The sequence below is a fragment of the Folsomia candida genome, unplaced genomic scaffold (assembly GCF_002217175.1).
Source record: "Folsomia candida strain VU population unplaced genomic scaffold, ASM221717v1 Fcan01_Sc024, whole genome shotgun sequence".
Lineage (NCBI taxonomy): Eukaryota > Metazoa > Arthropoda > Collembola > Entomobryomorpha > Isotomidae > Folsomia > Folsomia candida.
This window is the reverse complement of record NW_019091216.1, coordinates 1,016,630-1,043,118: the sequence shown is the minus strand read 5'-3', so window position 1 is coordinate 1,043,118 and position 26,489 is coordinate 1,016,630. Positions and strand designations below refer to the sequence as shown.

The 26,489-nt window shown below is 37.5% G+C and overlaps 5 protein-coding genes and 1 long non-coding RNA gene across 8 annotated transcripts; 5 read left to right on the top strand and 1 right to left on the bottom strand.

Annotated features, from left to right (window-relative positions):
• Positions 1-383: 383 nt before the first annotated feature.
• LOC110859052 (ubiquitin-like modifier-activating enzyme 1) lies at positions 384-5,446 on the top strand. Its single transcript, XM_022107915.1, is given in 9 exon segments — positions 384-554; positions 653-790; positions 1,876-2,647; positions 2,736-3,300; positions 3,302-3,336; positions 3,450-4,396; positions 4,477-4,611; positions 4,696-5,208; positions 5,297-5,446. Coding segments are annotated over 9 exon segments (3,426 nt in total).
• A 1,511-nt stretch (positions 5,447-6,957) lies between these two features.
• LOC110859127 lies at positions 6,958-9,716 on the top strand. The gene is made up of 4 exons (XM_022108000.2): positions 6,958-7,085; positions 7,793-7,889; positions 7,965-8,069; positions 9,378-9,716. Coding segments are annotated over exons 1-4 (414 nt in total). The 5' UTR covers positions 6,958-7,083; the 3' UTR covers positions 9,588-9,716.
• Positions 9,717-10,548: 832 nt separating this feature from the next.
• On the bottom strand, positions 10,549-19,822 carry LOC110859051 (gustatory receptor for sugar taste 64b). The gene is made up of 7 exons (XM_035859296.1): positions 19,206-19,822; positions 16,377-16,538; positions 13,918-14,123; positions 13,160-13,402; positions 12,384-12,514; positions 11,701-11,889; positions 10,549-10,838 (listed from the first exon to the last, which is right to left on the bottom strand). The coding sequence occupies exons 1-7, from the start codon at positions 19,514-19,516 to the stop codon at positions 10,653-10,655; spliced, it is 1,428 nt and encodes a 475-aa protein (XP_035715189.1). The 5' UTR covers positions 19,517-19,822; the 3' UTR covers positions 10,549-10,652.
• Positions 17,057-18,508, top strand: LOC118438704 (vegetative cell wall protein gp1-like). 3 transcript variants are annotated; one of them, XM_035859299.1, is made up of 3 exons: positions 17,057-17,399; positions 17,481-18,218; positions 18,301-18,508. In XM_035859299.1, exons 1-3 carry the CDS (start codon positions 17,324-17,326, stop codon positions 18,303-18,305), a joined length of 819 nt encoding a protein of 272 aa, XP_035715192.1. In that variant the 5' UTR covers positions 17,057-17,323; the 3' UTR covers positions 18,306-18,508. The 3 variants fall into 3 exon arrangements, with proteins under 3 accessions (XP_035715192.1, XP_035715191.1, XP_035715190.1); XM_035859298.1 differs by having other exon boundaries at positions 17,058-17,399; positions 17,481-18,230; XM_035859297.1 differs by having other exon boundaries at positions 17,058-17,399; positions 17,481-18,508.
• Positions 19,823-20,177: 355 nt separating the features above from the next.
• LOC118438679 lies at positions 20,178-20,712 on the top strand. Its single transcript, XR_004836987.1, has 2 exons — positions 20,178-20,434; positions 20,505-20,712. It is a non-coding gene; the product is annotated as an uncharacterized LOC118438679 (long non-coding RNA).
• Positions 20,713-23,096: 2,384 nt separating this feature from the next.
• On the top strand, positions 23,097-25,875 carry LOC110859111 (hepatitis A virus cellular receptor 1). The gene is made up of 6 exons (XM_022107982.2): positions 23,097-23,320; positions 23,654-23,749; positions 23,950-24,099; positions 24,187-24,524; positions 24,740-24,905; positions 25,496-25,875. The coding sequence occupies exons 2-6, from the start codon at positions 23,725-23,727 to the stop codon at positions 25,636-25,638; spliced, it is 822 nt and encodes a 273-aa protein (XP_021963674.1). The 5' UTR covers positions 23,097-23,320; positions 23,654-23,724; the 3' UTR covers positions 25,639-25,875.
• Positions 25,876-26,489: the final 614 nt, after the last annotated feature.

Here is a 26,489-nt window from a genome sequence, read left to right as displayed (position 1 = left end):
GTACCACACAGCTGTGATGTCATCTCAAAATGATTTTGGGACAAGTGTAGTCCGCAACATCCTAAGAGAACTTAAAAAGGATTCCACAGTACATAAATTTTTAACGGATTCCAGCGTTTCTGCGAGTTGTTTGAATCACAGGACAGAAATTGTGAATACCATCTTGCGAATAAAGTTTTATGTACTGTTGAAAGAATTGAAAGATGGGAATCGGACCATAATTCAACCAGTTGATAACGAATCAGACTTTTAAAAAATAAAACTGAAAGCTAATTATACATTGTGTAAATATTTGTGACTACATCAATAGTTCTTGCACGTATAAAAAAGTGAGATAATGAGAAAGTGAAGTGTACTTTAATTACTTTTAATTTTATGGTAGAATGGACAAATTTAACAAAGTTTTTAAGCGAAGCAGTGGAAAGGGGAGAGCTTGGACAAGAATTCCCGAGGTCGTCCAAGCAGTTGAAAAGAAGTTTGTCCCCTTGATCCAGCCCAAAGGCGCCCATCGCCCGTATGAGGTTGTTATCGTGACGCACTTGACTCGAGAAATCGTAAGTAATGACTAGTTTTTACCGTTCTACGAATGCCAGAAATGTAATACAACATAGTGTTTCGTACATCAAATCTTTCTTTGTCTTTTAAATTACAGAGTTGTAAGAGAAAACGCTCTGAAATGAGCATGATTTGCGGTGAGTGGCCCAAACATCCTCGACCTAGCGTCATTTACGACGAATCCCTATTCGACGATGGTGGCGGCCTTGACCTGCTCATCAATTTGGATAGCAAGGTACGTTGCATTAATTTATTTATTGACAAAACTATCTAAAAATTAAAAGATACAAGATAATATCTTTATCTTGTATCTTCGTCTCCTGATCAGAGAAGTATCTTGTATCTTGTATCTTCTATCTTTTAGAAAGTCGAATAGTATCTTGTGTAAGTATCTTATCTAGATACGCCTGGCAGAAAAGTATCTTAAGATAGGTGACAAGATACTTTTTCTTAAAATTCCGTCAAATTAAGTCAATTTTTTACTACTGGCAGCCAATTTGACCATGAATTTGTCGTAACCAGATTTTGGCGAAATTTTAGTTTATGTTTTTCCAATTGGTAACAAACTTGTAAATGCATACATATGTACATATATTCATATTGTATATATATCTTTATATGCATATGTATATATGTTCATGTGTACTCGTACATTTGTACACATACATACGTTGCACATTACATGATATGTACATACATACACTGAACTAGTGTATGGATATTATAGGGCTTAGTTTCAATAAGCAGGGAATATTGTAAAAATAATACCAACTTCTTAAAAATAAACGTAAATATGTTACGTAGAGTTTTAGATTTTCGAAATTTTTCGAAGTATAAGCACTGGAAACAAAACTTGTAAGATGATTATAGAATGATTTTAAATTTTGTACTCACTAGATTTTTTCGTTTAAATGATTAAACATGACTAATTGGACATGAATACCAAGCTAAAAAAGAAAGTATCTTATCTAGTATAAAAGTAGCTTAAGATACATATCTTGTATCTTGACTACTCAATTTTTAGGAAGGTATCTTGTATCTTGTGTACTTGAACAAGTTGTATCTTTTATCTTATATCTTATCCTAGAAAGTATCTTATCTTGTATCTTCCGACCAAAGTATCTTGCCCACCCCTGCTCGTTAGTCGATCCCGGTGTAGTTTGAAGAAAGGTTCCATTGTTAGTTACGTTTCTACATAACGTTAACTCACTTGACGGTAAATTTTGTGACCGAGAGCTTGGGATTATTTTGGGAAAAAATCCTTGCCACGTGAAGTTCAAGCCATTTTAATATAAATTTATGAAATATCTATATACTTAGGAACCAATTGAAGTCAACATTGTTCCGTACCATGGATCGTCCGTTAACAACAACGGAGCAGGGATCGACGAAAATCTGTATTCCAGACAACTCTATGTCCTCGGAAAAGAAGCTATGGCACGGATGGCGGCGTCAAATAACTTAATCTCTGGACTGGGCGGACTGGGAGTGGAAGTGGCGAAAAACGTGATTCTATCTGAAGTCAAGTCTGTTACTTTGCAAGATGCCACCACTACAACCTGGGATGATCTAAGTTCTCAGTTTTATTTGAGAAAAGCCGACATTGGGAAGAACCGGACAGAACAATGTCTCAAACATTTAAGCGAACTGAATCCTTATGTACCAGTTCTCACTTCGAAGTAACCACTAACTCCGGAACTCATAGGAAAAGAAAAATACAGCACGGTCGTCGTCACCGAGACTAGCGGAGTTTCCAACTTGCTCGAAATTGGAAACTGGTGTCACGACAATGGGGTGTCTTTCATCTTGGCTGAAACAAAAGGACTTTTCTCAAGAATTTTTTGCGACTTTGGCCCAGAGTTCAGCGTGCTTGATGTCAACGGCGAGAATCCTGTGACGACACTGATTGCTGGCGTGACCAAGGAAGAGCAAGGGGTGGTCACGTGTCTAAATGGAAGCCCGGATGCTTTTGAAGACGGAGATTTTGTCAAGTTTTCCGAAGTTCAAGGCATGACTGAACTTAATGATCATGATCCCATCCAGATCGAGGTGACAGGCCCCTATACTTTTAAACTAAAGGTTGATACGAGAGGTGAGAAAAGTTTACTTAAAAATTTAAACAAAAATAATTATTGTTTTTGAAGTAAATGCTAATTATTTCATTTATCAATTACTTGTAGGAATGACGGACTATATTCGTGGGGGCGTCGTCAGTCAAGTAAAAACGGTGAAGAAATTGTCCTTCAAACGGTTGGAAGAATCCATCGCCGCTCCAGAATACATAATTGCAGACTGGGGCAAGCTAGAGCACACCGAGACGATCAACATTGCCTTCCAAGCCCTGGATGCATTCGTCAGTCAATACAGCCGCCGACCTCGTCCATACAACGCTGAGGATGCTGACAGTTTTGTGGAGATTGCAACCGACTTGGCTAACAGGATGGAAGTCAGGCTTAATGTGAAAGTTGCCCGGATTTTTAGCTTCATTTGCTCCGGACAAGTCTGTCCTATGAATGGACTCATGGGTGGCGTCGTGGCTCAAGAAGTCATGAAATCTGTGAGCCGAAAATTTCACCCTCTCTTCCAATGGATGTTCTTTGATTCAATCGAGTGCCTTCCTTTCGAGTTTGATGGTGAGACCGGTGCGTTGAAGAGTACATTAGACGAGACAGATTTCCAGGGGAGCGGGTCGCGGTACGATGGACAGATTGCAGTTTTTGGGAAAAATTTTCAACAAAGTTTAGGAGATGAAGTGGTTTGTGGTCGGAGCGGGTGCAATTGGTACGTGTACCCCAGCTAAACTTTAATTGTTATTATTATTCATGATTTTCAATTAATGTGAATAATAGATTGATTTCTAATTAATAAAAATGATTTATTTGCTTTTAAATTAGGATGCGAACTCTTAAAAAATTTTGCAATGATGGGACTCGGTGGCGGCGACAAGGGAAAAATTTTTGTGACTGACATGGACTTGATTGAGCGGTCCAACCTAAATCGTCAATTTCTCTTCCGCCCCAAAGACGTCGGTCAGGCCAAGTCAGTCTGCGCTGCACAAGCTGCGCTAGAAATCAATCCCGGAATTACCATCGAACACCATGTCAACAGAGTCGGTCCCGAAACGGAAGCAACCTACAATGACGATTTCTTTGAAAATTTGAGTGGGGTGGCCAACGCATTAGACAATGTCGACGCTCGAATTTACATGGACCGTAGATGTGTCTACTATCGGAAACCTCTCCTGGAATCTGGAACGTTAGGAACTAAAGGAAATACGCAAGTCGTCAATCCCAACATGACTGAGAGCTACAGTTCGAGCCAAGACCCGCCCGAAAAAAGTATTCCAATCTGCACTCTGAAAAATTTTCCAAACGCAATTGAACACACTTTGCAATGGGCACGAGACTTGTTTGAGGGAATCTTTAAACAAAGTGCGGAGAATGCGGCTCAATTTTTAAGTGATCCCCGATATTTGGAGAGAACCCTAAAGCTGCCGGGTAGTCAACCACTAGAGATATTGGAATCAGTTAAAAAGTGCTTGATGGATGATCGACCGAAAGATTTCCAAGGGTGCGTGACCTGGGCAAGATTGTTGTGGGAGGATTCGTTCAACAACACAATCCAACAGTTGCTATTTAACTTTCCCCCGGACCAAACGACCAGCACGGGACAGCCGTTTTGGTCAGGCCCCAAGAGATGCCCAAAGGCAATGACTTTCACCACGGAAGATGACTTATGTGTAGACTTTGTCTTCGCTGGGGCCAATTTGAGGGCAGAGATGTACGGAATTCCGCAAGTTAGGGATAGGACTCGTGTTGGCAACATGGCTGCTGCTGTTCATGTGAGGAAGATAACTAAAAATTTGTAATTGTGAAATTCTATAGTATTTTAATTACTAAATGGTATGTTTATTTTGTACAGGTTCCGGTATTCCAGCCAAGGACAGGAATGCGGATCGCTTTAACCGAAGTTGAAGCCCAGTCACAGTTTGGAACTCTTGATTCGGATCGTTTGGAGGAGTTGAAGACTATTTTGGAAGACCGAGTAGATTTCCAGGCAAAATTTGAGAAACATAATATAATTTACTATTTGTTCTCATATATGTCATATTTATTTACTTATGCAGTTTATCCTTTTCAGGGGCTGAACATCACTCCAATCGAATTTGAAAAAGATGACGACTCAAATCTTCACATGGACTTTATCGTTGCTGCATCCAACGCCAGAGCCACCAACTACTCAATTGAGCTGGCTAATCGTCTCAAATCGAAACTGATTGCTGGGAAAATCATCCCTGCAATCGCCACAACAACCTCTGTCGTGTCGGGACTCGTCTGCTTGGAACTCATCAAGCTGGTCGGGGGAGAAACCAACATTGAAAAGTACAAGAACGGCTTTGTGAATTTGGCAATTCCACTTTTCGGATTTAGTGAGCCGGTCGCCGCCCCCAAGCTCACATATCACGACACGCAATTCACTTTATGGGATCGATTTGAAGTTCAAGGAGAAATGACCCTGAAGGAATTTTTGGACCATTTCAAGGATCGGCACAACCTTAAAATCACCGTGTTGAGCCATGACGTCTGCATTATATATTCTTTCTATATGCAGAAGGAAAAGAGGGAGGAGCGATTAAAGTTGCCGCTGGTGCAGGTAACTAGTTAAATTTATTAACAAACTAAATCATATTTTTTCCATAATTACAAAATATATTCATTATATAACTTTATGATCTACTTAGGTGGTAAGGAATGTATCCAGGAGACCCATCGAACCGCACGTGAAGGCTCTTGTATTCGTACTATTTTGTACTGATGATGACGGGGAGTACGTCAGAGTACCATACGTCCGCTATGTAATTCCGCCATCTCAACTTAAAACTAATGCCTAATGAGGACTTATTTAAAAATAGTACGCTAATAATATTTATGATTTTTTTGCATTCTCAACTTATAACTATTGATATACGATGTTGTAATATTAATGATAATAATTGTTTACGTGGTAGTAGTGACTCATCAATTTGACCTTATGATATGACAGATTATTTAAATTGTAATAATTCTTACTAAAAATTGTAAATATGTATGATTTATTTCAAGGAATGAACATTTAATATGTATATTTGGTCGTGGTGGTGTTGTATTTATTGCTGCATCGGGAGAGGAAATTGAGACAATCGTGAGACACCATAGAGTACCATACCAGCCGAAACCTGCGTGCATGCAAAAGGCGAGGAAATCTCGTCCGGAGAAACAAAGCCTTGTTTCCCCTTCCATTTGATATTAGTATTTCATGGGCTGGGCTCACCCTGTCACGAGACAGCACCTACCCCGTACTAACACCGAGCCGAGTAGGATTAGCAATAGCTTCCCGGCCAGAGGAATCGAACGTGTGACTGCGTGGTGACAATCCTACCCTCGTACCTCTGAGCCATAGGGCCTTGCTTAGGTAAGAACAGGGTAACGAAAACCCCGGGGTTCTACTACTGGAAACCCATACCCATGGGTTTTACCTGGGTTTTTCGGGTAGTCGGGGTTTTAGGGGCAAACTGAATCAGTACGTGATGCATTACGTTTTGAAACCATTCTACATTTTCAACAGTTTCCCAACAAAACAGTTTATCAATTAAATTTTAATTTCTAATTAATTTATAAAATTGTCAGTAACGTGCTTTAGTATATATTATGCACTTTTTTAAAATTTGAAACCTCGACTACCCGTGGGGTTTGGTCAAATTTGCTCACCCCAAAACTCAATACCCCAATACCCCCAAACACCCGGGGTAGCATACCCTGGGATAGAGTAAAGTCAGACATAGATTGAGGCACATTGAGACAGAATTAAACTGAGCCATCCCAAACTTCGAAAAGAAGACTTGATAAGTCAGGAGCGTTCAAACCCCCTGGTGAATTCTTTTTCTGGATGATTTTTAACTTTTAACATTATAATTTTTGGAAATTACCAAAAATAACATTCAGCAATTTTTATTGATTTTAAACTGTGAAATTTGTCATTTTTACTCAATTTTCTACCAAGGAAAATTTTTTACGACTTATTGATTTTATCCATATGTCTTCGTTCAAATTGGGCCATGTTTTCTCGTATTCACGTCTTCCATCTGAATATCAAACTCTGTGATTTATTCCTCTAAATCAAACATCCTAACATAACCAGGTAATTAGCGAAAAGCATGCAGATTCGTTGACTGGCGTGACAATCTGCAATACTTTATGATATATTAATGAAACTTCTCCATCCAAGGTCAGGGTTCATCCCTCTGGTATCTGACAGACAAAATTAATAGCTTCGTAAATAGATCAGAACTTCCTCTTCATTGCAATATATTGCAGTGAAATTTATGTATACATACATTTCATCATCGGATGATCGGTTATGCAACTTGCGAAAGATAACTCAATAAATGCTACATGACGAAGGGTAAATTTAGCCAGTTGTTAGACGGATAGCTGCAAATTTCAATTTTGCCTGTGCTCCTTACAAAATCTACTCCAACGACATTACATCATGTAAGATTTATTTTTTTTACAATTACAAAGCTCTCAGGAAACGGAAAACCTTAATGTGTGAGACGGCAGGGAATACTGTAAATAAACTTTCTAGTTTTGTAGAATTAGAGTTGGCATTTTGGCATTTTTAAATATTCAGAAATGGCATGAAAATAGTAAATTTTTTGCATGAATATATGCGAAAAAAGTAAAGACTAATGAAAGAATAACCATACCGAAAGCTAATGTCAATTTTACAATAAATACCATGTCCTCAGAATCCCCATGCATTCTTCTTCAAATGAATTAATGTAATTTTTGGGAAGTAATTCTCAGCCAAATTGTGTTCATTTTTTAAAAATCGGGCTGAAATTCGCAAAATTACAGCGTTTTAAAAACTCAACATTTTGTCTGATTTTTTAAAAATTCCGTCACGGGCATCCTAGAGCATCTGTGCATTCTAGAAAACGCAAAAATATGGGTTCGCTTATTCCCGAACATGAACATTTATGACCGGACTACTTTAAAATTAATCCGGTAAAACTCAGCGATAATCACAAAGTGAGACGTCGTGTACCTCACATTATCTCACCTCATCGGCTACCTTATTTAATATTTACATTTATTTGCAAATTAGTTTAAAGCTTTATCAGTACACACCTTATCAGCACCTAATTTTCCGAAGTTAATGAATCCAATAAACTCCTTTGTTAAAAATATTTACATAGGCGTTGGTTCCATCTCTTGTTCACTTTTGGCGCAGTTTACTGGAGTGGTCCCCATCTTTACTGCCATGGATTGGATCTTTCGATAATAGTCGATACCGTAAGTCCATAAGGTATATTTTTGTAAGTTATATTAAAAAGCTTGTAAAATAACCCATATTTTTCGTGTCCTCAGTTAGTTGGACCGCTTGGACCAGTACCTCTTCGCTGTGGTTTAGAACTTACCAAGCCAATCTGCAATTCCACTTCTGGCGAATGCCATTGTCCTAAGGATTATCCCGTAAAATATGAAAAATTACATTTGATCTAGTTTTGTTACTGCTTTTTAGCCCGAACCAGGGCTTATATAATTGTCATGTCCGTCTGTCCGTCTATCCGGCACGATAGAGCAAAAAAGGCTGAACCGATCGACGTGAAATTTTTATCATATGCATATTGAACAAAATTAGGAAACGAGTTCGAAGGTGGGCGAACTCGGTTAAGTGGTTGACCCGTGGGTCTATATTATGCACGATAGCAGAGTACACTCCAAGGCATGTTTTTCAGCCTTAAGGGTCGGATCAAACCAATTATTTGCAAAAAACAAATTAAGTATGAGTTTTGGATAGCAACACATTAATTTGAGATTAATGTTGGTCTATAAAATTACTTTATTTAATGAAATATCTCCAAAATATCCGTTTTTTAGGAATTTCGCAGCCAATTCTTGTCTCACAAAATTCTATAATATACCAAAATGATCGTGTGATCAAGGCCGATTGATTAACATCCTTCTGGATGAGATGTGGCCATTGACCCGGATTTGGGCTTTAGGGGGTGACAGTAACCAAGGAAGATTTTTGACCAACTTTAACATGAGACCATCGAATTTTCGAAGTATTTTACCTAGATAACAACCAAGTGGTTTGGTCAGTTGGGGCTGCTCAATGCGCCCAAGATATGATCAATTTTTGCTATTTATTAAGTTTGTTTGGTACTCGAGGGTTATGGCTATCACGAGTAATCACTGGAATGGTAAAGATATGCATCGTTTTTGTGCACATGAATTTTTAGACTGAAAAATAGAATTTACTGCAAATAATTGACATTTTCTTGACTAATGAACGTACCATAATTTCAAAAAGTCATTTGTTACTCGTAATGCCTACAGTCACCATTTGTCTAATAAAATTTATAGAAATTAAAAAAAGTGTTCCATTAGTACAGGTTAAGGCGCCCCGTAGTGTGAAATTTTATGCAGAAATTGAATTGGAATTTTATGTCTTTTTTTGTTGCCAAGAATGCTTTGATCTGACCCTTAATCGAGAGGTTTGTTATTAAATTGATAAAACAAGCGTCCTTGGCAACTATTTCATGTGTGCAGCCAAAAATAAAACAGCAACAATAATCACAGACTTCATATGGTTTGAAGAAACGAAGTTTAGCTTTTATGTTGTTTTCACTGTATTGCATCAAAATCATGTAGTGATTGGTAGACAGTAGCACGTTTTTATGAAACATATTAAGGGCGTGCCATTCGGTCAATCAATAATGTAATCAATAATTTTATTCAATGACCAAATAACTTTAACCCAGTCAAAAATTTCAGTGCGAGAGAAACTACGACTGCTTCGAAGGCAATGACACCAGTTTAATTCGGGTGGGACTTGATTGCGTTGGAATGCCTGAACTATATCCGTCTTGCTGCTGGAAAAGATGTAGTGGAGATACTGCTGGCTACTGCCGTTGCCAATCTAGCGGTTTGTTAGGGTGCAGAGGTGGGGACGACGGGATAGCAGTCTACAATCAAAACTGTTGAACAAAAAATTTAAATGAGCCTTGAGAAAATTTTATGCAGGGAGAAAGAATGATTTTACTTAATTATTTTCAATTGAAACAAATAAATAAAATCTATCAATGTATACATTTTGTTTGTGAAGTTAAAAAATGATCTTGTCAAAACTATTTATCAGAATCAAATCGACATATATTTATGTATGCAAGGACAATTTTCATACTACGTATAGTAAAGACTCATTTCGCATTCTGTACGAATACACATTACATATTAAGTAATACATGGAAAATGCATGAAAATTTTCATATGGGGTGTCATTTTATCACAAAATTAACTCTAATATTTTGTATCTCCAGCGAACCCTTGACGAGTTCAAACGTTGAGAATACCGATATTTATGGTGTGGCCATTTCGACGTAGTTTGGGGTAGAAATTTCAGAAATCGAGTTATTTTCGACATGTTCGTTTGCGAAGGTTTATTTATTAATTAACCTCAGCAAATAACACTCATGTTATGCAGAAATGGTATTAAGCAAGGTTTTTTTCCTCCAAATTACTTTTTGACATTGACGGAAATTCTCTCTAAATCAACCTGATATACTTTAAAATTATGTATCAATTCCAAATGTCGCATTAATACATGCTCTAAATCGAAATGAGTAAAATTTACGCCAGGTTCACTAAAAAAGAGGATGTCATTTGTGCAAAATTTGACCGCTTTCTTGATTTCTGACCCTTGCGATTTGTTGACTATTTCAAAATTGCGTTTACGCTATTACAATAGTTTTTCCACGATCGAATTATGGAATTTAGGGTTGAATTAACATATATGTAAGTTCTAACGAAATAAACGTATACTTATATAACGTATATAACGTATACTTATATAACTTACTTAAATAACGGTTACTTTTTCCGAATTTTTTAAACAACGCCTCAATCTTCAAAATCCCAGAAAAAATTATTACCAACAAAATCCCAATAAAATTAACCAATATGAGATTTATTAATCTTGTACGTCGTCATATGTCATATAAAGAAAAGAGTTATTTATTGTAATGGCGATGTTACACAGTTGCAATCTTATCAAGTTCTACTAGAGCTGTTGGCGTCGTTGGAGCAATATCCAGGTCCGGGTGCTTGCAAGAGCACGATTTCAATCGTAAAAATCACGCTGACCACTTTAAGGATGAAAGGCCTCGTAATTATGAAGCAGCCCAACCCCGTCAATCCCGTCCGAGACGTCGAAATCTTCCAACGTGCCTTCTCAATCTGAATTTAATGATGACTCATTACCAAAATCGACACATTTTTGATCATTTCTCTGGGAATTTATTTTAAAATTCTGGCCGACAAATTTGTTGAGCAGGTAGTTGCCAATTTTTTTAAAATTATTCACTCCAAGTTTTTGCCACTTTATGAAAGAGGAGATCTCAAAAGTTTAAGCATCCTTCAGAAAAATTGGAACCCGTCAAATCTCAATGTAAAAATCACTGCTATTTAATTTCATTAATCATCCCTCACTGACTATAAATTTGTCGTCCAGAATTTTAAAATAAATTCCCAGAACGAAGAAATCATTAATACTTTCTCACAAATACTTTCTCCCTTCTGGGAATTTATTTTAAAATTCTGGACGACAAATTTGTACCAATTAAAAAAAACTATACAGTACTCCAGCTCGCTTTTCGCGTTTTTCGCGTAACCAACTTAATGACTATAAATTTGTCTTTTATAGAATTTTAAATTAAATTCCCAAAGCCCCGGAAATGATTGAAAATGTGCCGATTTTGATGAACAATTATCAGTACATTAACCTAATCATTTTTTTAATTCATAAATTCACTCAAAATAAGGTAGTAATGAATCATTACCATGCGGAATGACTATGTGGCTCTACCACGTTGGTTACGATTTGTCGTAGAAATGGTAACAATAAGTTCAGGGAAATTCAAATTCATTACCAAATATTAAGGAAGTGAATACCATTATGTATTAAATTTGAATTTCCCTGAACTTATTATTACCATTTCTACGACAAATCGTAACCGACGTGGTAGAGCCACATAGTCATTCCGCATGGTAATGATTCATTACTACCTTATTTTGAGTGTTCCATTTAAAGATATCTTACATCCTTCGTCTCACACTGGTCTGGACAAGAGTACAAAATTTCTAACGTGTTCCTCGCATGATCGCTGATTTTCGCAGCGTTAAAGGAAACCATAAACATGCGTACGATGAGGTGGATAAAGGACCACATGGCGTACACCTTCTGCTCCGTAGAGTTATTCCCGTCACTCGCCGTCATCCCCAAATGCAGCTAAAGAAAAGCAATTTACAAAATCAATTGCAAAATAATAGGGGCATTCATCACGAGTTCGCATCATATCAAAATTTTGAAAATTAATTGGAAACTAAATACCGGCCTTGAAGATGAACAAATTCGAAAATGAAATTGCGTTGCAATTCGAACTTCAGGGGTATTCATTAACGAATTGGCATCATAACGATCGCATCATAATTTTGAAAAATTGCAAATTATAATACTTGCCTTAAAGTTTGCAAATGAAATTTCACGCCAAAATTTTTTCGAACCTTAAGTCACTCATAGTTCACGAATGTGAAACGTATTCATTAACGAATTAGCATGTTCGAACCGCATCATAATTTTGGGCGAAATAATTGCCAATGGGCAAGTTTGCGAGTGAAATTCCAAATCAAAATTTTTACAAACTTGTCAACTTTTTTCGCTAACATTGCACATGATGCGAACTCGTCGTGAATACCCTTAATGCACTGTGTAACAAGACCAACCTGGAGGCAAATGTAGAAACAATTGATTGCATAAGACGCCAAAATGAGGGGGGATAAAAACTCTTCAAACATTTTCAGCACTCCGCACAAAACTCGATACTCTTCAATAAAGTTGCCCCAAAGGGTCGATTCTGCAAAATAAAAATCTCCTCAATTAAAACCGAAATGACAAAAATTAGCACATTTTTCTCCGCAACTACTTCCGCAAAATTTTTTGTTCAAACAAACTAAATTACAGGCCTATTTTGCCCGAGTCAGGTTGATATTAAAATTTAAGTGGGTTATATACGACAATTTTTTTTTAATTTTTGCACACATTTTGCCCATCTTCCATCTTGCTTGGCTAATTTTGTAGGTTCTTCGTGTGTCCAAAATTTAAAGTCGAACGGCTCAGTTTTACTAATGCACTCGAGTGTATTCAATAGACAGACAGACAGATAACCATGACGAGTACATAAGTCCTGACTCGGGCTAAAACAACGTTTTTAATTTTTGCACACATTTTGCTCATCTTCCACCTTAATAACTCCTAATTTTGCGTGTTCAACGTTTCCAAAATTTCTATCTGTTAACTTTTAACTGCGTAATCGATTGACAGATAGACAGACAACCATGACGGGTACATAAGTCCTGACTCGGACTAAAAACCATGACATTTTACACTACGTACAAAAGGTTATTTACAGAAATTTTGCAAAATTTTGGAGAATTTCTTGTGCAGAATTATGGCCATGCAATTTTCATCAGTTTTTTTCATTAATCATACTTCCACCCACCTGGGGACGTTTCTCTCGCTCCAACTTTCTCCAAAAGGACGCGATGTCCGACCTCGTTCAGCGTTTTAAATTTATGATAAATCGCCCGTGACATTAAGATGATTAAAATGTCGACGAAATTCCATGCGTAAAGGGCAAACTTATTCGAGAAGAAGATCAAAATTGAAAAAAGTTCGTGATACGGGATAAAATGCGACCAGTGATTTTGCGCCTTTTCATAATATTTCAGGAGTGGCGTGTGACCTGCAAAACAAAAATATTAACCTTATCTTTTTTGTCGCTAGCTAGCTTATCATCAGAGGGCGGATATGTATTTATTTATCTTCAACTTTTTCATTTGATGATGACAAACGCTCAAACTTTGTGGGTGCTCTACATAATAATTTTTATAGATTATAAAAATCTCAAAATATTTTTTTTAGGTATTTCTCAGACACAAATATTTCCAAAATTATTTTTAAAATATGCAAGTATTTTTTTTTACATTTTTTTCTACTTCTCAAAATTTATATATGCTTTGTAATTATTTCAGCGATACGAGTGAGACGAATTTTTTCTGCTTAAAGAAATTCCACCACAAAAATCCAGAGCATTAAATTACAAAAAAAATCAAATCGTGAAAATTCTTAATTTACAGTTTTGGTTGTACATATTTCATAAAAATTTGTGCGTGTTTTCTCCTCCATATTTCAGCAATTTTAGTTCTTACGTAAATACATATCCGCCCTCTGCTATATAATTATCCAAATATTGCTCACTTTGACTCTCCGGACTTATTGGAATGGTAAAGAAGATGACTTGAAGCAGGGCATTTTCCAGGATTGCAGACGTAAATATGACCCCAGCGATCAGATTGGCGTCCCGATACAGGTGGGAGTCCAGCCTCGTGAAGGTCAACGATAGGTTGGACCACTTCTTAAAAATCGTGATCAGACTCCGACCATGCGTCATAAAATGCGTGTGGCTGCTCAAAAAATGGTTAAAATTCAGACTTTCTATATTTTACATATTTTTCATGAGAGTTTTTGTAGACGGCAAGTTCGGAATTTCCAAAAATCAGAGCAATTCAGATTTTAATCTACAAGAATTTTGGTGATTACGCTGGTGAAGAGCTGTGTAAGAAGGCAAATCAAAATTTTGAAATAAAATTTTAATTGATCTGAATTTTGGAAGTTTCGAAGGTTCAAGTAAATTCAAAATTTCAAAAAATCAGATTAACTAAAATTTTAATCTACACGAATTTTGGTGATTACGCTGGTGAAGAGTGTTATAAAGTAAGAAGGTGAATACAAATTTTGCAATAAAATTCCTATACGAAGATTAAACTTTTTTAATAGATCTGATTTTTTGATGTTATGCAAATTCGAAATTTCCAAAAATCAGAGCAATAAAAAATTTAATCTACACACTATAGCGGTCACAGATTTTGTATACAAAGCATGGGAGAATGATCATGTATGTATTATGGTGGCGCTGGATGTTGCGAAGGCCTACGATAAGGCCTGCAAAGAGGTTCTACTACACAAACTAAAATGGTATGGAGTTGATTCTAAACTTGTGAGGTCATTTCTAGAAAATAGGCAACAATTCGTATGTATCTCCTGCAATAATTGTACTAAAAAGTCTAGCACGCGTCCTACTAATCTAGGCTTTTCTCAAGGGTTATGTATTAGTTGTATTCTGTTCTTGATAATGATGAACGACCTGCCGTACCATTTAAAAAACAGTTTATGTGTTATGTTTGCCGATGACAGTGGTGTATTAATTTCTGGTGATATTGATCATATAGAACAAGTTGTAAATAATCTGAATAATGATCTGGATAGGAGTATGCGTTGGATGGAAGCAAACAGGCAAGAACTGAATGTAAATAAATGTGAATTTATTTTATTTGCCCCCCGTAAATTAAAATCTGCTGTATCAGATATTGTTATAAAAATTAATGACACACCTATCCGAAGGGTTACTTGTACAAAATTATTGGGGGTATTATTGGATGAAGATCTAAAGTTCAATAATCAATGTGATAAGGTGATAAAGGGTTGTAACAGCTCTCTTTGGTCAATTAGTCCCCTTAAAAATGTCGTGGAACGCAAGAACAAGGTACTATTAATACATGCATTGGTATTCTCTAGTCTGTTATACGCATCCCCTGTATGGCTGTTTGGTAAGAATAATTTAAAGTGTGTAAATAAGGTAATCAGAAAATGTGCAAGATATGTATTTAATAAAGGGAAGTATGACCCTATATCTGATGACTTATCAGTCGACTTGGAATGGTTAGAATCGGAAAATATCGTGCAGGCTGAGTTGTGTAAACATATGTTTAAAATGCTAAATGGGAGCTGCCCCAAATATTTTGCCAATTATGTACCAATAAATACGGTTATATGTAGAAATACTCGTAATAATACTAACTACAAGCCTTATATGTCAATTAGTAATAATATTGCCAAAAAGTCCTTCAAATATAGGGCAGCACTGTCTTGGTCTAATCTACCATTAAATTTAAGAAATGAGCATGAAAAGATGAGTCTAACTAGGTTCAAAAAAGAGGTGAAGAAGTACTTTTTAAATGTCCAGAATACAAAAAGAGTTATGGAATTATTCGAATTATTCGACTCGTTTGAATATCAAGATTGTTTTTCTATGATGTAATCATCATTGTTTTATATGTATGTACAAGCAAAATGAAAATTGTATAATGTATGACTTTCTTTTATCCTTGAGGTGTAAAGTCCCATGCAATGGGGTGCCTCATTGAAATAAATCAATCAATCAATCAATCACAGAGTTTTCCTGATTATGCTAGTAACAAAGTTATCCCAAAATAAAAAGGCGACCCGAAATTGAGCACTCTAAATAATTTTGATTAAAATTTACTCAATTTTGAGTAAAATTGCCACCAAAGCAACTATTGAGTAAAGTTCACTCTGACAAAGGTAAAATTGACTCAAGGTTGAAAGATTTTTGTTCAACCTTGAGTAAATTTTACCTTTGTCAGGGTAAATTTTGCTCAACAGTTGCTTTGGTTGCAATTTTACTCAACTTTATTTACAGTGAGCTGTAAAATTCTCTTACATCAAAATTTTAAGTATTTTGAAATTTCGAACTTGCATAAAATCTTGAGTACAAAGTATAGCAAGCATAGTTAAAAATCCATGAAAATTCGCAAATTAAATTTTTATGTACAGTTAAATATAATTTGCATAATTACATGAAGAATCCCATGGAATAGAATACAAAGGATTCTGCTGACCAGGCCCATTCCGTCGCATTTTTTCCCCCAAATCGCAACAACCCAAGGAACCCGATGACCACGTTGACCGCGAGCAGCAGCATGATCGTCATACTGTAAAGCACGCCCGGGCTCAGCCATCTGCAAATTAATCGTGCCAAATTATCAGAGATCGGATATGTATTTTTTTTACTTTCGACTTTTTCATTTGATGACGATCGAGAATCAAACTTTGTCCTTAACTCTTGTATAGATTACCAAAATTTTCTTCAGATATAAATATTTCCACTAAAATTCCAAATTACGTACATATTTTACATATTTTTTAAAATACATACATTCTGTAAATATTTCAACGATACGAGAAACAATTTTTTGCTAAAAAAAATTCGGCTATAAAAAATTCGGAGTATATTCAAAAATTAAGAGATACAAATTTTTGCAAAATTTGTATTTTTACAGTTTTTTTTTAGTTTTTCGTACATATTTCATGCATTTTTTGACGTTCTTTTCGTAAACATTAAATACTTATGAAATATTTCTGAAGTAGTGAAGAAAGTATTTCTGAAATATTTTTGTAATATATATCCGCCCTGTGCAAATTACATAAAAAACTAGTCATCAAATTTAAATGGTCTGTTTGCCAACAACAGAGATTGTCCCACTGTCCCTGAAATTCTGGTACAGAATCAAAATTATGACAATTCAGGAACAATCAAAGTTTGAATTGACCGTGACACGACAAAAAATTATTCGAGTGAATTGATTAAATAACAAATTACTCGGAAAATTGGTGCAATTTTAATCCGTCATTGATTCAATTTTATAAAAGGATGAGATTCATTTGGGTTTTATCCGTAGTACACTTTTTCAGCATGACTTCTGAACAAGGAGCAAAATTTTGACGGAAATTTAAGATTCGAATCATGCATTTTTGGGTCGCCTTGTTCGCAACGGTGTTCAGCTGGACGGCGCAGGTTTCGACGGGATCCATTTTTCGGAGTGAGCATTTTTTAGTTTCTGAGATTTTTTTTATTAAATTTATTTTTGACCTATGGGAAACTTTTTGAAATTATTTTGCAGTTGTAGTTGCGCCTTGTGTGATGGGAACGGTCTGGATTCCAAATCCGGCTACCGTGCAGAACTTGTGCTTATCTTGCACGTGCTCCCAACCTACCCAATCTTTCTGTAAAATACAGTTCTTCCAAACTTGCCCAGTCACGGCGGTTGCGGCGGCGCCTGCGGTACCCGCGCCCGCAGTTCCAGCTCCCGCTGTACCAGCACCTGCGGTTCCAGCTCCCGCTGTACCAGCACCTGCGGTTCCAGCTCCCGCTGTACCAGCACCTGCACCAGCCCCTGCGCCAGCAGTTCCAGCTCCCAATCCAGCAATTGTTCCAAGACCAGCATTACCCGCAGCTCCCGCGCCCGCAGTTCCAGCGCCTGCTGTACCCGCTCCAGCAGTTCCAGCGCCCGCTCCAGCAATTCCAGCGCCGGCTCCTGCGCCCGCTCCAGCAGTTCCAGCGCCGGCTCCTGCGCCCGCTCCAGCAGTTCCAGCGCCGGCTCCTGCGCCCGCTCCAGCAGTTCCAGCGCCGGCTCCTGCGCCCGCTCCAGCAGTTCCAGCGCCGGCTCCTGCGCCCGCTCCAGCAGTTCCAGCGCCGGCTCCTGCGCCCGCTCCTGCAGTTCCAGCGCCGGCTCCTGCGCCCGCTCCTGCAGTTCCCGCCGCCCCAGGAGCTGCAGTTCCCCCAAGACCGGTCGTACCTGGTGCACCCGCAGTTCCAGCCCCCGCTGTTCCAGGTGCAGTTCCAGCCCCCGCCGTTCCAGGTGCAGTTCCAGGTGGGATAATTGTCCCTCGAGATGGTTAAACTCAAATTGACCAATTTACACTAATTTATCCTCCTTGCAGGTTAATTATTTTGTAAAAACTGCGCAGTCACGAATGACTCCTCGTTTCCATTCTCCACCCAACCCTTCCTCACAATGCGGACTAAACTAATCCAATATTTGACCTTACCTTAATTTTGTTAAAAAATACAACTCATCCTCGCCACCATTCTAAAATACTCTGAATGATAAAAAGAGTGTTTTATGAAATAAATATTCACACACTCTTTTCCACGATTTTACACTCAAAATAAGGTAGTAATGAATCATTACCATGCGGAATGACTATGTGGCTCTACCACGTCGGTTACGATTTGTCGTAGAAATGGTAATAATAAGTTCAGGGAAATTCAAATTTAATACATAATGGTATTCAATTCCTTAATATTTGGTAATGAAGTTGAATTTCCCTGAACTTATTATTGCCATTTCTGCGACAAATCGTAACCGACGTGGTAGAGCCGCATAGTCATTCCGCATGGTAATGATTCATTACTACCTTATTTTGAGTGTACCAAACGCTTTTTCTTATCCTGAGTAGTGTCGAGTTGTACAGGAATCCACAACAGCCCGATGCATTGTAATTCTGCATATTTTTTTGCATAATCCTGCCGAAAGTTTCTATGCATTTCATTCTCAAGAACGTGAACATAGATAATTCTGCGCATACTTTTCGCACAAATCTCTCTACGTACAGGTTTCTGCACAAAATCGGGCTAAATATCTCCACAAAATCGGGCTAAATATCTGCACAAAATATGGGAAATATCTGCACAAAATCGGGCTAAAAATCTGCAAGAAATTTAACCAAACATCTCCACAAAATCTTCCCAAATATCTTCCCAAAATTTTCCCAAATTTCTACAAAAAAATCGATCAAATTTTTACAAAATTATTCCCCCACCAACCCCCATTTCTTCTCCTCACCTCAACTGGACCGCATTGACGCCTCCGCCCATAAAGAAAATCCCATCGAACGGCACAACCCCACAAACTTTCCCAAATCTTAGAAAATGCCGGAAACACCAGAATAAATCGTCCCCCTTTCTCAAACTCTTGCCCCCACCGCCCCCCATCCAACTGTACAGTTTTTTCACTGGAAACTTATTATTTCCTCCTCCTCCCCCCACAACACTTGCACAAATCGTGGCAGGATTCGACACTGACCCCTTGGCGTCACTTTCTCTTCCCGTCGCCATGCTCATTTCTTCGATTATGGAGAAGAAAGAAATGGGCATCGTACGTATTTCCACGCCTTCCTCTTACTAAATACCACGTGACCTTGCCCCACCTTCAGAGTGCAACGATTACGAAAGCTAACAAAAACAATGGTGCACAAAAACCATCACTCACTCAATCCGAAATTGCAAACTTTCACCAAACTGGTTTCACCAACAAGCAAAAATATAATGATACCAATTCAAAGTGACAGCGTCTACTTATTTCGCGAAAAAAGGAATAAATAAACACGAAATGATGCATGGCTTCTCATTAATTATCCTTGTCCTCGCATATTTAGCGAGTTGTACGATGTCCACTCCATGTCTTATTATTTAGCAAATTATTAATACCCACATTTTGCATGGCGTAAGTACTCACACACACTCAAAATAAGGTAGTAATGAATCATTACCATGCGGAATGACTATGTGGCTCTACCACGTCGGTTACGATTTGTTGTAGAAATGGTAATAATAAGTTCAGGGAAATTCAACTTCATTACCAAATATTAAGGAATTGAATACCATTATGTATTAAATTTGAATTTCCCTGAACTTATTATTACCATTTCTACGACAAATCTTAACCGACGTGGTAGAGCCACATAGTGATTCCGCATGGTAATGATTCATTACTACCTTATTTTGAGTGTAAAATCGTGGAAAAGAGTGTGTGAATATTTATTTCATAAAACACTCTTTTTATCATTCAGAGTATTTTAGAATGGTGGCGAGGATGAGTTGTATTTTTTAACAAAATTAAGCCGGCGCCCGCTCCTGCAGTTCCAGCGCCGGCTCCTGCGCCCGCTCCTGCAGTTCCCGCCGCCCCAGGAGCTGCAGTTCCCCCAAGACCGGTCGTACCTGGTGCACCCGCAGTTCCAGCCCCCGCTGTTCCAGGTGCAGTTCCAGCCCCCGCCGTTCCAGGTGCAGTTCCAGGTGGGATAATTGTCCCTCGAGATGGTTAAACTCAAATTGACCAATTTACACTAATTTATCCTCCTTGCAGGTTAATTATTTTGTAAAAACTGCGCAGTCACGAATGACTCCTCGTTTCCATTCTCCACCCAACCCTTCCTCACAATGCGGACTAAACTAATCCAATATTTGACCTTACCTTAATTTTGTTAAAAAATACAACTCATCCTCGCCACCATTCTAAAATACTCTGAATGATAAAAAGAGTGTTTTATGAAATAAATATTCACACACTCTTTTCCACGATTTTACACTCAAAATAAGGTAGTAATGAATCATTACCATGCGGAATGACTATGTGGCTCTACCACGTCGGTTACGATTTGTCGTAGAAATGGTAATAATAAGTTCAGGGAAATTCAAATTTAATACATAATGGTATTCATTTCCTTAATATTTGGTAATGAATTTGAATTTCCCTGAAATTATTGTTACCATTTCTACGACACATCGTAACCGACGTGGTAGAGGCACATAGTCATTCCGCATGGTAATGATTCATTACTACCTTATTTTGAGTGTGTGTCCAAACAATTCTACGGACAATGGAACTCTCCCCCCGGATTCTCTCCGATTTTTAGTGTTAATTCGATGACAAATTTGATCAGTATGAAATTTGCGAAAGACGCGACCTCCCATTGGGTCCGTTTGGCAAAGATATTTGCATCCGAAGAGGAGAAAACGTGCCGTAAATTTGCAAAGTGTAACATTTCAAAATCAGAAACAAATATTTAAAAAAAATAAAGTTTACCTAAATATTACTCGGTTTTCGGCAAATTTTTCATAGTAAACTTGGAAAGTTTAACTTAAGATTTGCGAAATTTTCTCCTCTTGGGGTGCAAATATCTCTGCAAAGCAAAACCCATTGGGAGATCGTGTCTCTGCAAATTGCATACTGATTAAATTTGCCATCGATTCGCCAAAATCGGACAGCATACGCTGGAACACCTCCATTGTTATGAGTCTTTCTTTGCATAATAAAATACTATTTGATCGATTCGTACATATGCAGATTATTATTTGTCCGAGCAATTAATTTCACTAATTGGTATATTTTTAGAATCAAGTGTGCATCCACTTGGTGAGTGAGTAACCGAATATTAGTCACATTTTCCCCATAAATCAATCATCCCACGTTGTTAATTAATGTCACAAATCCCAATCATCATTGTCATTGTCGCGTAGTAGATAAGCAATTAAAGCGTGTGGGGGTGGTGAGAAGCTGTCACATTTATTTATTTGTCTTGTAACTCGTTCCGGCTGCGGGAATAGATAAGCACGATCCGGTGCTTATCTGCTCCGTGTATACAAATATTATTCTTCTTATCAATCTTCTTCCTTCCTCAATAATTTCGTGTTTTGTTTGCTGAGTCAGCCAGTCGTCAAAATCGAGTAAATATTAAGTAAGAGTCGTACTAAAACAAGTTAATTTTTTCTAAAACAACAAGCGTGTCCTTCCCTCCTTCTTATTTATTCTGCTTTATCGATCCGTTGCATAATACTAAACCAATGGCCGCGGAAGCCAGTGGGGACATCTGGGGGACATTGCTATTGAAGGATAGGGTAAGGAGGGAGGGGTTTATACATCATTGGCAGATGATGCGGACATCGAATAACCGTGGGGACATTATTGCCCCTTTGTCCCCACCCTTCCGCGGCCACTGTACTAAACTGATACATAATCAGAGGGCGGATATGTAATGTATTTATTGTCAACTTTTTTTCATTTGATAACGGCCCACCGTCAAACTTTGTCCGTTGTTGGTTAACTATCACAAAAATTTCAAAATATTTTTTTTACACTTTGTCACATATTTCTAGGTTTTCATAAATATTTCTGCCGTCATTTGAAAAATACGGAAATGTGTTACATATTCTTAAAAAATACACGTGGTTTGGAAACATTTCAACGACCTGAGACGATTTTTATGGTCGAAGAAATTATACCACAAAAATTCAGATACAAGTGACGTGACAGCGTGACATGACATGACATTTGATCACACTAATTCCATCCGGACATTCTTTTAACTTCAGAACCAGACAATAATAAAAATGAATGGTTAATGGCTTATCATTTTTTCACGGGTTTTAGCGTCTACATTTTACTTATCAACAAAATAAAATGAGTAACATGATTCCTCATGAGAAAGAAAGATAAATTTCCACCACCATCCTAAATTTGTTTACACGTAATGAAAGCATGCATCCATTTACATGCAAACTTATTATGGCTTCTCTCATTACATGCATGCATGACTCATATCCACAAGACGCCACGGCATGGATCAATTATTCGTCTCAAGAAAATCAAATTGCAAAGTTCGCATTATTTTCCTGCAAATTCGTTTTCACACTATTATTCCGTAGAAAAGATGCTACATACAAACCAACGAAGGATTCTATTACAAAAGTTTAGTTAGGTTCCTATTATTTGAGCAGGATTTGATTGCTCCTTTCCTACTACTTTTTATTTTGTTGGCTTCTTCTTTAGCTCACTTAGGAAATATTGCGACGATGAGATGGGAGTATTTGTATGTATGCATAACAAAATAAGCATTTCTATTAAACCTGCCTGTCTGCATTGGATAGATTGGATTTTGGATTGCACTACTGGAACTGGTTTTGTTTTGTTAGACGGCGAGGATAGGCAGAAAGAAACAGTAACGTGACTCAAACTCCTATAATACGAAGACGAATAAATATTTCTTAAGTCAAACGTTATTCCGTAAAAAATAAACTCATCATTTTGGAAAGAAAGGTGAAAGGACGAGGACATTATTGAGCAAAATTGGTTTAAAAATTGATATTAAACCGTAATTTTTACGTGTTTCTCTATTAATTAAGGTAAGCGGATGAATTTTATACTAATTGCTGACACTTCAATCTTTCTAAGAATTCAGGTTTTGCATGATTTAAACACCGATAATTAATTAATTGTGAAAGGTAAAATGTAAATATTCAAGGTCATATTCATATGTGGTGAGAAAGTAAAGTAAATCTCGTTCTTTTTACAAACTTTAATAAAGCGAATTATAGTAAAATTTACCCAACAAATCAAATTAAATTAATGACAGGCCTAAATATTTAAATCTATACAATTTTACTGTTATTATTATTTTTGTGAAAAGTATGCTAATTCCGACGTGTTTATTAGTTCTGCTGTTCTTTTATTTCCAGTCGTTCGCGAGCTAATAAACTCGTACGTGTCACATTGCCAATTGCGTGACAAAATTGCAATCTTTACGACAATGGAACGAACCGGATCGCAGGAAGGTAAATAAATAAATAGTAAATAAATATTAATTTATAGCCATGCATGCGCATAATTTATGGCAATTCATTCATGCTCTCAAAACAGTATCGGACCGATAAGCTTCTTTGTCGGTGTCCGTGCCGACAAAGCTTATCGGTAACCTTATTTTGATAAGACTACACATACATAAATACGCCTCACTAACTAAAATATATTGCAGATTTGATCTTCGGAATCCCTGGAACTTCTCGTTGGAGCGATTGGAGAAGTTGGTCGCGGCGACAGAAATGCTTCGTGGCGTCGTCCGTCGTCTTTTCCGTCGCCATCTTGACCGCCGTCATCATCGTGGTCGTCACCTACAGCTCGTCCAGTATGTCACATACCCAGTTTTCCCAAAATTTCAAATTTTTAACCTATTTCGAACCTTTTTTCACCTGAAATTTAATTTTTTTCTCAGGTACCGTGATTCCTACCCCGACACCAACAACTACGATTCCAACAACTACGACCACGACCCCCACCACGACAACTACTCCGACAACTACGACACCAACTACCACAACCTCTCCGACGACAACTACAACGCCAACTACGACCACCACTCCGACAACTACAACGCCAACTACCACGACCAGTCCAACAACTACGACCACCCCGACAACTACAACTCCAACTACGACCACCTCCCCCACCACGACTACCTCCCCCACAACTACGACGCCCACGACCACCACGTCGCCCACAACTTCTCTTCCCCCCACGACTCACGCTCCTTTCCACCCATCAACCATCAAGGTCAGTCAATAAACTATCAGAATCATCACCAATCAGTGGCTGCAGAAGCCGTGGGGACATTAACATTTATTAGATGATGGGAACATCGAACAACCTTTGGGACATTGCCCCCTGTCTGTCTGTCCCCACGCTTCCGCGGCCACTGGCACCAATTATTTACATATTTATCCCAAATTAAGTATAACTTTTTGTCTCCTCTTCATTCTAATTTGTAGCCATTCCCATCTGACTGGATCAACAAGCCGCCGCACAACCTGCTCACGGAGGAAGGCCTGCACCCCGTGGAAGCCAGCATTCCCTGCGTCCCCACAACCCCCCCAGTCTTCCGGGTGGCCGTCACCGTCACCGACCCAAGCGTCAATTTCACATGGTTTGGTGAAGGTAATTGACTCGATCACTGTTATGACCAAAATGGTCAAAATCCCCACATTTCCAATCATTTATCCCCTCTAGAAATTTATTTTAAAATTCACAATTTTTTAAGAAATATATACAGTCCAGATTTTGACACTTTTTGGCGGAGGAGATCTCTAGGTTAAGAAAGGCCTTCAGAAAAATTGGAACTCGTCGAAAAACTGGCTCAAAGACTCACCAAAACTGGCTCAAAGACTCACCAAAACTGGCTCAAAAACTCACCAAAACTGTCAAAATCCGGACATTTTAAATCATTTTACTCCTCCGGAAATTTATTTTAAAATTCCGAACGACAAATTTACCATCAGTGAGTTGATTAACAGAACGGCTCAGATTTTCCAATTTTTCTTAAGGCTTCTTAAAAACTTGAGATTTCCTCTTCAAAAAGTGTCAAAATCTGGAGTGTGCATATATTTTTAAACAATTGGGAACTCCCTCCTCTACAAATTTGTCAGCGGAGATAAATCATTAAAAACGTGCAGATTTTGACAATCTGCAATCTTCGATAATCACTTATCGAATCCTCCTTAAATACATAAATATCTTTTAAACCGTAGGGAACAAGAAGAAGGCGGCCACCACGAACGCGTACAGACTGGCGGTGGAGGACATTTTCAACGTCAAGTACTCCGGACCCCTGCCAGTTCCCACACACCCCTGCCAACCCTTCCCCAACTCCACGGACACAACGGATTTCTAAACATTCGTTTCATTTCTTATTACTATTTCGTCACGATATCAATTTACATACTAAAAATATGTAAATAAGTAGTAGTAGAATATAATAGACTTGGTGTAACATGACAATTTTGACAATACATGCGACATGCACACATAAATATGTACCTTATCGTACCTTTCATATTAATTGTTACGCAGTGGACAAACAAAATCTCAATTAATAAAAATCTCATTTTTATCTATAAAATAATCAAAATTCAAAAATGGTAGTTTTGTCGTACCAAAAATTATATTTTTGCAAAAAATTCGTATGTTAATTACTGTTTGGTGCTATAAAACTATCATATTTTTTAAAAATTGTTACTTAATTTGCCACTTTTTCACAATAAATTTCCTCAAAAATAAATTCCATATTTTTTTAGAACGATTCTGTATTACCAAAAATTAGGTTTACATTTAAAAACCGAAACTATCGTACTGCAAAAAATTTGATAGCTCATTTGCCGCTTTTCACAATAAATTTCCTAAAAATAAACTCCCTATATTTTTTCAAACCGATTTTGTAACAACAAAATTAATTTTACACTTAAATATCAAAAGTTCCATTTATCTTAAAAGTTTTAATATTAACTAATTAATGTTTCCTATTATAAAATCAAAACCATCATACTGAACAAATTTGATAGCTCATTCATTTGGGATTTTTTTCGTAATCAATTTCCTCAACAAAAATATCAATTTAGTACACTAAGGTTTACTCTAGTATCTGATATAAATTTCATCCCATATTTATCACAATTGACAACGGTGTGGCGACTTTTAATTTCAACGTGGACAATGGACTTGGAAAGTTTCGTTTTTCATCAAAAT

Coding starts and splice junctions, on each gene's coding strand:
- LOC110859127 (XM_022108000.2), top strand. Junction 7,890..7,964: donor TTTCGATAATAGTCGATACC/GTAAGTCCATAA, acceptor TCGTGTCCTCAG/TTAGTTGGACCGCTTGGACC. Junction 8,070..9,377: donor ATTGTCCTAAGGATTATCCC/GTAAAATATGAA, acceptor CAAAAATTTCAG/TGCGAGAGAAACTACGACTG.
- LOC118438704 (XM_035859297.1), top strand. CDS start 17,324: ATGCATTTTTGGGTCGCCTTGTTCGCAACGGTGTTCAGCTGGACGGCG. Junction 17,400..17,480: donor GACGGGATCCATTTTTCGGA/GTGAGCATTTTT, acceptor ATTATTTTGCAG/TTGTAGTTGCGCCTTGTGTG.
- LOC110859051 (XM_035859296.1), bottom strand. CDS start 19,516: ATGCCCATTTCTTTCTTCTCCATAATCGAAGAAATGAGCATGGCGACG. Junction 14,124..16,376: donor TATTCCATGGGATTCTTCAT/GTAATTATGCAA, acceptor TTTTTTGAGCAG/CCACACGCATTTTATGACGC. Junction 13,403..13,917: donor AATAAGTCCGGAGAGTCAAA/GTGAGCAATATT, acceptor TTTGTTTTGCAG/GTCACACGCCACTCCTGAAA.
- LOC110859111 (XM_022107982.2), top strand. CDS start 23,725: ATGGAACGAACCGGATCGCAGGAAG. Junction 24,100..24,186: donor CGTCACCTACAGCTCGTCCA/GTATGTCACATA, acceptor TTTTTTTCTCAG/GTACCGTGATTCCTACCCCG. Junction 24,906..25,495: donor TTTCACATGGTTTGGTGAAG/GTAATTGACTCG, acceptor TTTAAACCGTAG/GGAACAAGAAGAAGGCGGCC.